Below are 13,295 nucleotides of genomic sequence, written 5' to 3'. Positions count from 1 at the left end.
GCTCTAAATCATGAATTCCCTCGGTACTTTCCCCAGAGTTATATCCAGAGAGTGCTCACGAGGTCCTCAGCATGGTGTCAGTGGGTAATAGGTTGGTGGATTACTTCATCCAGGATTCTTCCAGTTCCGCAACAGTGGGGAACAAAATAATGCATCAAATGTACTGGGGTAACTGAATAATTCTGCTGCTTCAGCTTGATGAAAAGGGACAATCTGAAGACCACACACTAGATGGCACATCCACTTTTTATCAGATGTCTTTTGAGCATAGTGACAGGCGTTAAGTGGAAGGTACTCAAGATTTTTCAAATGCACTTATCAATAACAGAGAAGTACTTTGTTCAACTGATAAGCTTTCGGAAAACAGAATATGAAATTGAACAGAGGAATAAATATCATTGCTCCAAATTTGGATCATAACCTTTATGAAAATAGTTTCTCTCGAGTGGTAAGGGAGACGATGCAGGAAGAAGCTGAGGGCAAAAGACATGGAATTGAACGTGATCGTGAAGTCTTGAAGGAAGAAGTGATGTGGCTTCAGGTCAAGGGGTGAGCAGAAAGATAACCTTCCCTGCTGGTAGAGAGGGGAAAAGAAACTGAGGCCCGTCACCATCTCGGATTCTGCTCAGAAAAGCAAAGAAAGCAAATTCCACCCTAGGTCAATGCTGAATACCTTCCAGAATTTGGATCATACCCAGCAGTGAAGAAAGCTTTCACAACAGGGAACGATGCAGCATAACCTTGAAATAGGATACACAGAGTATAACAAAAACCCCGAAGGGATATAGATGCATTTCCAATGGAGTTTGTACTAAATTCCTATTGACTATTCCCAATTTATTTGGAGGATGTTGATTTTATAAGATAACTAATTCCGAGCAGAATTCCTAAGAAATTCAGAATCTGATGAGAACAAGCCTCATAATTTTGTTATTGTGGTGACACGTTAGGATTTATTGAGCTATTGATTCCCCAAGTGTCTAATTTGAAATATGGCAGTCAAAGAGGAGGAAAAACCGTGCATTAAATTTGACAACAATCCAATAACGCATCAAGTTACTGAAGTGACAAATTAAGCAATGAGAACGCATAGGAATTCAGAAGGGCTGAAAGTAAAGACAGTTAGCTTGATATAAGGGCAAGTCACAATGGGGTGTCAAGCTACTTATCTTTATTTGTAACCTACTATAAAATGATAACTATTTTATTACGTTGAAATATATATTTTTAAATATTTATTGGTTTGTGTTGGTGTTGAAGGCACATGAAAGCTTTATTAATGCTATGTGTAAGGCATAATAACCCACATTATTAATAACAATAATAATTCTTACTTTTGGTATAGCACTTTTCACATTGGAAAGACATCTGAAAATGCTCCAGAAGATATATTGTTAAGTGTAGTGACTGTGCGTTTTTGTGTGATAACATTATTTAAAAAAAACTAATTTACACTCATGTCTCCAATGCTCAGATCTGGAAAATTATGGAGCGAGAACAAAACAAATATAAACACAGGGAAATAAAACAAAGTAAATATTTAACTGCATTACAGCATCCAGCAATACTGCTACAGAGCTCACAGGGATCATTACAATGTTCCAGCTAAATGTGACTGACAAAAAGAAAGAGTGGGGTGGGGTGGTGGGGGGAATCAATAACTTGACTTTGTGACAAAATGTCAAGTCAATAACCAGAAGCAAAGCCTTTTCTTATGATACAGTAAATCCTGTGAAGTGCTTTGAGACGCCTCAGCAATGTGATAAGGCGCTGTACCAAACGTAAGAATTGTTTATTCATTATTATTTGTAATATTGCTTATCTTCAGTTCACAAATTGAGTGAAATGGCTTCACAGCTGAGATTTCCTTCCGCAAACTACATCTCTCGTTTTTTTTGTGTGTGGTCTGTACAATAAAATGGCTTTTTTCAAAGTGTGGTTTAATGGTTCAATCTTCAAATAGTTTTTTTTATTAATAGTGGGAAGGATTACAGTTAACACAATCTTATTGTGGGGATCAGATAAATATAAAAGTTTGAGCTTCATTCTCACAGTTCACAGTATCGTGTGAACTCCTCAAAGTGTTTATTTGCTTATAATTGCTCAACAGTTATCCGCTTCTCTGCATTCGAAACGCCAAACTCCTCATTTAATTTCAGTTAAACTGTAATGTATGTAAATTTATGTAAATTAACACCAAAAATTATCCCTTTATTTAACGTTTGCTAACTGAAGCAGCCAACTTCATTAAGATTTTCCTTTCTACATGTGCGCACACTTCTGAAGATCAATATATTTGAAGCCTTTAAAAAAAGCATTTTCCAATGTTAGTCAGGTGAGAAATGATTACACTTGCGCTCTGGCATGCAGACTTTCATACCTGCAAGATTAAAAGAACACGCTGGTAAGGAACAGAGTGCAATCAGAGATAAAGTAGGTCATGCTGTCCATCAATTTGCAAGTATTTTTCTAAACAACATAATGTCCCACTTATCATTTTAGCAGCGACCTGAAATCTTATTTCTTGAGTACCACAAATTGGAGCAGGAAATGTGGTCCGAAATCACAAACCCAGTTGTACATTTGCTTTCAGAAAAAGAATCAGGGTGATCTTTAAGCATAAGAGAGCTTCTGATATAGAAAGCCATTGGGCCCATTGGATCAAATCCTTCACAGAATACCAATTTACCATTTTCTTACTGCCATCATCAAACTGTTTCTTAACTGGCCTGGCCTCAAACGCCCTGGTTCATAACCTGTTCTAGTGATTGATTATCCTCTATGTGAAGAAATGCCTCCTAGCACCCATTCTCCAAATTTACCCTTCACAGCTCTTTAACCTGGGTCTTGTTGTCCTTCTGCCTTTATACATATGAAAGTGTTTGTATCGGGATGAGTTTCTCTATACTGTGAAGTATATAACCATGAGGGCTTTTGTTGAGACATTGTTCTCTGAGGCTGAAGAGCTATCTCCCTCTGGTTGGACCTGAAGTAAATAAGTCATACCACTATTCTATCTATTTTACCCCTTCAGCAATTTTTTTTTCTGGCTATCCAGCAATATGCCCTTAGATTTGCTGATAAAATCCATAAATCTGCAATGAATACAATTTCATGAAATCTTTTCACACATTACAGGTTTAATATAACACATAAATTGTGAGCACAGTTGGGAGAGGGGAAGGGAAAAAATGACAGACAGACAGAATAAAGAAAAGTAATAATATTTAGTAATCCCTGCATTTGATATAGCGCCTTATTACGTCGTTGAGATGTCTCAAAGCGCTTCACGGAATATATTGTAAAGTGTTGTGTCTGTATTTTGTGGGAAAAATGTAGCAGCCGATTGCACACAGCAGCGTCCCACAAACAGTTACAAAAAAATAAAATGGAAGGACGGACTCTCTTACGTGAAACGAAGCAATATCTTCTCGATCCAAGGGTCGCCTCACATACATCCTGCCGGCAACCTGATCAATGCTAAAGATTTCCATTGGTGGCTGATCAGCGCCTGGCCCAGTAACGCTGTATCGAATCTGGATCTCCTTGTCCTTATCTGACCGAATCTGAAATAGATACGCATTGCCAACTCATCAGAAAATCAACTACAGCTGTGCCATTATACCGTGCCCCATGTATTTTAGACGTATGATCATCACGTCACACACTGCATCGTACACCGACAGCAAAAAGTTGTTTTCGCACCTTTGACGTCATGACCATCTTGAATTTTAAAACTTGCTCAGCGTAAGTGCACGGAATTCTCGATTCCCTTTCGTATTACCATCCAGCAGAGAATCTCCCGATTATTTTTTTGTTTAGCTTTAAACTGTTAGAATGGCGCCCGGGAAATTTAGAATAGGGTTAATGCATTTGCACCCTCTGGTGATGGTAGCCTTTAAGGAGTTGCATTAACAAATGTACTGCACCTGCCTCCCCATAGTCAAAGAGCAAACTAAAGAACAAGTAGCTTTTAAAAACGTAACAAAGCACCAATAATTTCTAGTCCCTCCCCTCTTCTCCACCACCAAGTATTTCCAGCAATAAATAGCTGCCTCCAGTTAATTAATGCCCTCAGTGTCTATCTAATCAGCATGGTAGCCATTACCCTGAGCACATCTCACAAATTGATGCTGTTGTTCAATTCACCAGAAAAAATGTGGGCCTGAAAATTAAACAGCTTTTCTCCGCTATGTAACCCAGGTTGTTGCAGGAACAGGTGCAAAAAAAACCCTCCCACATGTCAGTAATTCCAGATTAAAAAATTCTCCAGTGCAACATGCACAAACTCGTTCCATTGATGTAAATACTGTGCATGAATGCAGCATATTAATGGAAGCTTTACATGTTAAGTGACCTGATAAATAGGCAAGCCTTAGCATAAATCATGTGCAAACTGCACATTTCTCACTTCAAGAAACAGCACCAATAACTTGATTAAAAAATAAAATGGCAAAAAAAAGCAATTATCAGTCAGTACAGGAGTCTGATACTGTAAGTTGGTTATAAGGTATCTAAATGCTTGTGCAAAATCTATGTAAAGAAACCCTTTTAAACCAGTTGTATGCTTCCAGCCACAATAATCAACAAGCGCAGTTAAAGAATAAGTGATGTGTCGATGAAGGGAATCATTTTTTCCCCTTGCTCGTCAACTCTTTCTTTTGATATCTGCAAGAAACTGTAGCTGCTGTTTCTCGCACGATGTTTTATTCATGCTTTAATAACCTGAAACATATCTCACGGAAAAGAAAACCAATCTGAGTGGCTGCTACCCTATTCTACTCAGGTTTTAAGACTTTAATCCTCATCACACCTGAGAAGCATATTAAAAAAGCAGTGAGCATGGTGACTTTTCACCTCAAGGGTGGGAGTTTAAATCTTGCCTGGACTAGTGGGATAAAAATCCACTTCAAATGACAGCTGGGAATGTCCTAATAATTTTGGGGATATTAACTAAGCTGCGAATGTACAAGAGTGCACACAGCACAAAAATGCTCACAAATTAGTTATTGTATGTTACAGCATATTCTGTGAAGCACTTCGAAATGTCCTCTTGACACAAAATGAAATGTACGGATTATTTATTCAGAACGTGCGGTTTTCAAGTTAACGATTGCTAAAACGTCAAATAGCAAATATTCAGATGTCAATCATCTCCCACTCCCTCTCATTCCCCCCACCACCCCCCATCCCTTAGGGGTCAGCATTCTCAACGCTGTGACTCTGGGTCACACATTCTACATGCAGCTCGGAGGTCAGAACTTTACACTTCCACTTATTTAATAACGTACAGTTAATTCTTGCATTTTATGCAGCACCTGGAAAATCCACACGTCTCAAAGAACTTCACAGAGAATTGCTGCCGAGTGTAGCGACTGTGTGGTTGAAGGCAAACGCCGCAGCCAATTTGCACACAGCAAAGTCCCCTCAAACAGCCATGAAGCGAGACAATAGTGCGACACTTAGAGACGGAGGCTTGTATCTGAACAAAACAATCAGAGCAAAGCAGAGTACTGCTATCCTGGGAGTCGAAAGTCTCGATGCACAAACTGCAAGTGAAGCACTTGACCAAAGCCTTACGGACATCAGCATTGACAGCACTGGGTGGCAATGGAGAGTGGGGAGGGTGGTGGGGGGGGAGAATCCTGAATCTGGCACATTCAGACTATTCCAGGAAGCATTGCTTTTCAAAGCTCGAGTTCTAGGTATGTTTTTTTGGGGACAGAACAGAAGGTGCTTTGCATCTAATTGGTGTTATATCTCATCTGGGAGTGCTCAGTATTGAAACTGGATGCAAATCGTAGTCAGGTGTTTTCCATTTCCCAGCACTTGTATCCATCGCTCACCTTGCTTCACGGAATTGTTTTGTTTTGGGTTTTTTTTAAAGAGAGAAAATTGCTTTTCAGAAAAAAATTAAACAACAAAGAGCAGTGTTAAAACGTAATCTTAAAAAGATCCTGAATTTGTGGCGTTAACAGATGTCGCACAATATGCAGCAAGGAATGAGAATAAAGGAACATTGATTCGGCGATACATCCAGTAAGAGTTTGCATCAACATACGCAGTTGTTTATGAGGGAGATTGTTCAACAGACTGAAGCTCATTACATTTGCATTAGTCCAACACCTTAGACACATTGTCCTCTAGGGGATACTGCTTGGTGCACACACAAACACACACACACAAACAGTCCAATTTCTCAATAAGTATCCTTGCAACTACATTGTTTCCCCCCAGTGGAATCTTATTCAGCACCACGGCTAGCAGAATCTCAAAAGAAATTAAACTTGCGATAACTCTGTTCAATAACATGTCAGCAACGTGTACAGTAGTGAGAGATACCAAGGCTTTTGCTGGATGCATACCTTTGATTTAATAGCTGCTGTTAGCTGATTCGGTTTGGCAGCCTCTTTTGCTCAGCCCAGGGCCAGAAGGGTAGATTGAACACGTCTTATAAATTGAACAGTGACTAGGACCACAGGATGCAGCGAAACTATCAGATGCCTCAAATTAATACGCTCCCTGTTCCAAGTCAGAATTAACCACATACTCTTAACTCCCGCATGGCATTTCTTAGTAAATCAGGAGGGCTTTAAAAGGAGGTGAGCAATTCTTTTCTCTCTTTTGTTTTTGACAGTCATGTTACCTCAGCAAGATTCAGTGCTTTGAAGAGAGGATAAGAGACGAGAAAATTGCAGTGGATTTGAATTAGAACACAGTGTATAATAATCACAAACAACGCTTACTGTGGGATTTAAATCCTTAAACTAGCCATGAAATTCAATCAAACAAGATGAGGCTCATTTAAATTACCTCATTTGAATTGTTGTGTGGTTTCTTTTCCTGGCTATGCGTCAGGCAGTGCAGCAACATCTGAAGGGCCCCCCCAACTTCGCCCTCCCCACAATCATGAAGAGAAAGTGGAACGTGCGTTTTGACTGGCACTGACAATTACTCCAGACAGGTGCAGCTAAACCAAATGCCCCACCTGCCTGCGTAAATATGAGGTATTTGGCCTTATCCAGCAATGTAAGGAATTTCTCCTAAACTCAACTAGGTGGAGGCGAAGTGTGTGTTTGTGTGGGGGGGAGGGGATTAAAAGGGAAAAGAACGCAAAGGGTGCAGATTGGCAATTCAACAGTTTTCTACAAAAATTAGAGATGGGAGCAAGTTAAAAGCCAAGTTAAGAGAGGCAGTAAGTACGAAGTATGTTGGAATATAACATTTTCTAGCACAAGCAAGCAGCACATTGTTCAAATTCCCCGAATAAATTGATTCATTCTGTTCTGACTCCAGTACGAAAACTGTAAACCCCAAATTGGAGAGGTTGGGTGGGAAAGATTCAAGGCTGTGGTTAAGGAATGCAGCACAGAGCTGTGATCACAGAACTTGCTGTCTGTGTTGGCAAGGGAATATAAGGAAAGAGCAAGAACTAAATCTAAAGCAATAACTATATTTAATGTAGAATTGCACTGTATTATTAGGCTTGTAATTGCAAACCAATTTATTACGAGTAATTGGAAGACCTTTTCCAGTAAACTAGTCAGAATGTTTTATGTTCCAACAAAAGGCAAACTTTACCGTTCAATCTATTCAATGCTTTCAAAAAAGTATTCTATGTAAAGGCCCATTTTTTACACTTTTAGACGTACCATAATAGACTACAATTATGTGTTTAAAGTGCTTCTACAAAAGAGGTAATGCATCCACTTTAAGTCAGATTGTGCAAATGAAGTGCCGCAATGGGGCCATTTAATTTTCACTTTCAAGTCAGCTTTAAAAATGGATTTTACTTTAATGTTGGTTTGAAAAAAAAGGATATATTAACATCAAAGCCTTGTTGTCACGTGGATTACTTTAGACAGTACAGCAGCAATTGAGCTGCATTTCATTTACTGAAAGGCCATTATGCACTTTAACTTTCTTAGATGCCGCAAACTGTTTCCGTTAAGCTATCAAAACAGATAAAGTTTAACCGAAACATTTCAATGTTCAATTTTTTTCGTAATGGCCCGTGGTCAAAGGTCAACTCTTCACTTGTGCATCATCAGCCTAGAACAGTGAAAGAAAATTACTTTTGGCTGAGCCAAAGGAAAAAAATAATTATTTGTTCTTTACGATTAATGGTCCAACTTTTACTGTTTTTGTGTTGGCCTGTGCACCGTGTAAATCTTATAAAGGTTGGTCGTAGTATTATACACAAAAACTCCTTTGATAAGAACAATCCACATTTTTTGTGGGATACTGCTGTGCACAATTGCCTGCCGATTTCCCCCCACAAAATATACAGCTAATTCACTTTATAATATAGTCTGTGAAGAGCTTTGAGACATCTCAATAATAGTAATATTAATCCTTGCATTTGATATAACAACAAAATGACATTTGTATAGCACCTTGTTATGTTTTCGAGATGTCTCAAAGCACTTCACAAATGACGTGATAAGGTGCTATATTAAATGCAAGGATTATTACTATAAATGCTCTTAAGAAAAGATTTCTACAGTAAGAGTGTTAATGAAAATGTCATATGGATTTGATTTTTTAATTCAGCTTTATTGTTGTGAGGAAAGGGCTATTTTTACAACCACTATATACAGCACCAATTATCCATTCTTCTGAGATTTTATTCTGAGATTAATGTTCTGGACCTTCGCTGTAATAATAGTATATTCATCTTAAGTAGGCAACTTAATTTCAATTATTTCTTTTAGTGAGCCCTTGCAGCACTCACCAAACAGTTGGTGTTTATTTTATATTATTCTTATTATCTATCTTTATTTGAACATTAAAACAAATGTAAACTGACCTCTTTGGAAGTCACAGAAAATAAATGTTACTTCCTTTAATGGTTCTCGGTCATTACTAAAATAATAACAACAATAACTCGCATTTATATAGCACCTTTCACATGGGAAGTATTTTGGAGTGCTTAAAACCAAAAGACCTAATACCTTGCCAAACTGTTTGTGAACAATTACCAGATTAGCGGTAGCAAAGATAACAGTGGATCATCAATCTATCCCAGGTCACGCTGGACCAAAACTATAAAACACAAACAAAGATTATACTATAATACAGAGCAAACGTCTACAGAAATGAATGAGAGAAACTGCTGCACTTATATAGAAATAATAATGCACATTTAAATACCGTAGCCCGGAACAAGATTTCAGGAAATGCTACCCGACGGGAACTCAGTGCAACATATGTAATCAGAATCTCAAACTCTGAATCACATACAGCGACGGCCAAAAGAAGCTGTTCTGTGGACGTAGATGGGAATTAATAAATACTCAAGGTGCTTTCCAATTAAAGCACTTACTGCCACGACTTGTGCCACTGAATGACCTTGATGATCGGAAGCTACAACCTGTTTGCTGTCACCAAATTCTTAACTTGCAACCAATAAAGATCTGGTACCTTAAGAAATCAGACTTTTTTTTTTTTTGGCTCGATACCATTCCAATGCATTTTGTCCTTGCCCGTTTAAACAGGTGGAAGGTTTTTTTCCTAATTGGTGTGTAAAACTGGCATGCTGTGTCCCATAGTGGTGCCGAACGAGCACCATTTTAACGTGTACTAATTAGGACATGGAAAAAAAACACATCAAAAGTTAATGCACATCAATACCCAGTGCTTGGCAACTCTTGGGAGTCCTAATTGTAACCTCTGACTCCTGAACAATACACCAGGCCAGCTGGCAATCCAGATGTTCATTGTCAAATTGTGGGTATCCGTGCTGGGGTTTATTCACCAATTGGAGCTTTGTACCATTTTCAGTTCCTTCAAATTTTGTTTGCCCACAGTATTACCGTTAACATTAATGTAGTTTTAACTGTTAAACCCGTGTCTAAAATTTTGGAAACCTCAGGTGTAAGGAAAGTAAGCATTCCAACCCTTCTGAACCTTATTACATCGCCCAGTGCCGTGGGATGTCCTTCCGACGTGAAAGGCGCTCATACAAATGTGATTTGGAGTTGTTGTTACACTCTAGCATAGTCTCCCAGCATCTCACAAGTATTTCAGGTTCCACCTTATTTAGTTATTTTTCTTCCAAAGAGGTTTGTTTAAAAGTAGCTGTGATTATAAATCTGCCACCAGACTATCTATTACCTATTTGCTGTTGGTTTTGTGCTTCAATGAAGATTTCATTCCGAGCTGCAATGTCTCTCTTGCTAACCACACAAAAAGTTCTACCGAAGGCCCAGTGTGGTGTTTGCCTGCTTTAAAAAGTCATTACTGTCCATGTAATGGCATTAGAGAGCACTCGGGAACTCTGCTATAAACAGGCCACACAATTACACCGCCTGCACAATGAAAGTATGAAACGCTCGCACCTGATGTTACGAGAGGCAAGAATTGAAAATCCCTTTTCAACCATATTCTTCTTTGCAAAAAAAAACACGTAAGCCACAAGGTAAATCCTCTCCTCCGCTCCCCCAGGAAATAAGAAAAGTGCTTTGCAGTTTGCGCGCCTGATAGCTGTCTGCGTGGATGGATGCTGCTTGTTTGTTTAAGTGACAAAACCATCAAATACCTTTTTAATGAAACCAATATTTCAAGTTCAGCCGACTTAAAAAAAATCAAAAGATTTTTTGAAAGCAGTGCCAGCTTTTATCCTGATGCAGTGTCTGAGAGTTAATCCATGGGTTGCAATGCTCTCAGTGGATCAAACTCAACGATATCAAAATGTTACAATCAAAATAAGATTTCATGCAGAACAGCAATGTACAGCTGCATCTTCAAACAAGCCTTTACTATCTCGCTCCACCAAGACAAAAGCTCCATTGCTCCGAACTCTGTCATCCTTCCCACGCTGCTCTTTCTGCTGACACTGCCACAGCACCCATAAAACTTGGTTTTAAACGCATCAAGTGTATTTGGTTTTCTGCTGCTAACGAATATTTCTCAGTGGCTTCTATCCTCACAATTAAATATTCCCTGGTGTACCTTGCTCAAATGATCACCCTTATGCTTTGTTCATACCGACACATCACTGCACAAAGTGCGGCAGAAATTAAGGCTCAGGCTTGAGCAATGCTACAGAGACCACTAGGAAGCACAGAGCTCGATCCCCAAAAGGCTCTTTAAAAGTTTTGTCCAATTGAGTGATTCAAGAACTTGCTCACTCTCATTTCAAGCCTCACACAACTTTAATAAAAACTCATCATCTGTAGTCTTGTGAAATCAGGTGTTACTGTATTTTGGAACAACCCCTGATGATGCCAATGGGAGCAAGAAGAATAATTCTAAATTCCTGCTGCACATCCATCTACTCCTGGAAACAAAATCACTTTGTTTCCAGCAGTTATACACAAGACATTAAGCTAGCTACCAGGCAATGCTAACAGCTTCCCTGAACTCCCATTAGCACCACCTGGTGGGAATCCTTACTCCAGGGCACGTCATGTTGGATTAACAGGAGATTGGAAAAGCTGTTTCAAGGTTCCAGCATGTCATTAGATGGTCATTTAAAACATAATTCCTTGAAAGAGTAATGCAAACAGCCGTAATCACTCAAACCTGGATCCAGGGAACATGAAAAACAATTTAGCAAGAATTAATTTGAAAGGTTTAGCTATTAAAGGAAATTTCCATTTTGTTAAAAAGGCAAGCTGACCGGAATAATCCTTTAAAACCTTTTCAACAGAACTGCTGGGTCAATTCTTTACACGTGCTCAGGCCATTTTATAAGCCCGATATCAAGGTGTCTTACACCCTCATTAACCCATTAATAAGACTGAGATGAGTAAAGCGTGCGTTACAAATTAATGCCACAATAACCACAGTGTTTCCAAGGTCAGAATTAAATCTCAAAGCACAGCATATTTAGGCTGTTGTTTGCAATCTGAAATGGCACTGATGTAAAGCAGAAGCCAGTGAGGGGTTGCCTTTTGCTGGGATCAGCATTAGCAGACAGCAGTATATCTGGGCAGCTGAATCAATGATGAATTGCCTCCTTCTTACTTTTCCACGTCCATTTCCTCGCACCACAGCAGAACCCTTTTTTTTAAAAACAAAAGTTAAATATGTTTTTTTCCATATAAACACACACAACCACACACACATACACACAAAGGCAGACAGAGTATTTAAGTTATGAGAGTGTCTTTCTATGGAGATTGCATCCAGCTAGGATGAGGAAGCTCCCACAAATCTAATGGCATGGATTATTTATACCCGAGGGAGCCCAAAGATTTTGTTTTAATAAGTAGTTGCTTATTATGGAGCCCCGCAGGCCACTCCACATATAAACAACAGTGAATTTATGCAGAATATTCTTGCAGGGCGTGCGATTGAGACGACTGCAGTTGCTTGTGCGAGTTATTTTGTACCTGCTCTTCCTTGGCTCTGTCAGGCAAACAAGTGCCAGCTCTGTGATAAATCTCTACGTTCTCTTACCAACACGTCAAATGATAGGCAAGCATGACTGTTTGGGTTAGCACTATAAAGAGGCTGTAGTTTGGCCTCACAGTTTGCTCCGAGCCAGCCATTGGTCCACATCTGGAGTGCGAGCTATGGTATTTGACACTGATGTGTTATATTATATATATATATACACACATACTGTGCCCTGGATTATGTCATCAAACCTCAATGCAATCTCATGGCATAAAAGTGAGGTTCCCTTCCACTTAGGATGATAGTTTTGTGCTGCGTTTCGACAACAGGGAGACCGTTTGTTTCTGTAGAGATGTATAAAACCTTCCCCGGCTGAGCTGACTTGCTAGTGAGCTGCAGTCACTACAGACACTTCCTCCCAGGCAAACAAGGAACACCATCTGTATCACAGATCACAAACAAGGGATAGATTCTTTGTCAAGTACATCATACCAACTGATCTCTTCAGCCAACTCCAAAAAACATTGCAAAGGATTTCAGGATCTCAATGTGGGAACATTCTATCGGCTTTGAGGTACAGCCAAACCAGCTTTAATCACTCCGTGAGAACTAGACCAACCAAGTTCTAATATGTGAACATACCAGCAGCGGAAGGACTTCCTGAACATGCAAATACACGATTGACAGATTTGGCAGAGTAAAGGTCCTCTGTTACCTGTATTTTGAGGAGAAATCTTGATGAGCTAAATGACCTTTCTCTATGTGTAGGTGTAGTTTAGTCTGTATGTACATGTGATATGTAGTCACAAAGTTTTCCTCCATGTTGTCTTTCCCCTATTATGTGGGGGCAGAGCAAAAAAAATTCAGGGTGTTTGATGATTGAGTCTAGCTTTGAAATAAAGTGCTGATAACTCGTCACTCCAAGGGATAAAGAACTCTGCTATCCAGAC

General features: G+C 39.2%; 1 protein-coding gene across 2 annotated transcripts in view; it reads right to left on the bottom strand.

The window, feature by feature from the left end:
• Window positions 1-13,295, bottom strand: part of LOC103190848 (cadherin-4) — a 222,220-nt gene that overhangs the window by 38,932 nt on the left and 169,993 nt on the right. For both annotated transcript variants that reach the window (XM_042341816.1, XM_042341817.1), the window contains exon 5: window positions 3,411-3,566. In XM_042341816.1, coding sequence (XP_042197750.1) covers window positions 3,411-3,566 — 156 coding nt within the window. The remainder of the gene's footprint in view (window positions 1-3,410; window positions 3,567-13,295) is intronic.

This window comes from Callorhinchus milii, unplaced genomic scaffold (genome assembly GCF_018977255.1).
Source record: "Callorhinchus milii isolate IMCB2004 unplaced genomic scaffold, IMCB_Cmil_1.0 Scaffold18, whole genome shotgun sequence".
Taxonomy (NCBI): Eukaryota; Metazoa; Chordata; class Chondrichthyes; order Chimaeriformes; family Callorhinchidae; genus Callorhinchus; species Callorhinchus milii.
Note: the sequence above shows the minus strand (reverse complement) of the source record. Positions and strands in the feature narration are given on the sequence as shown.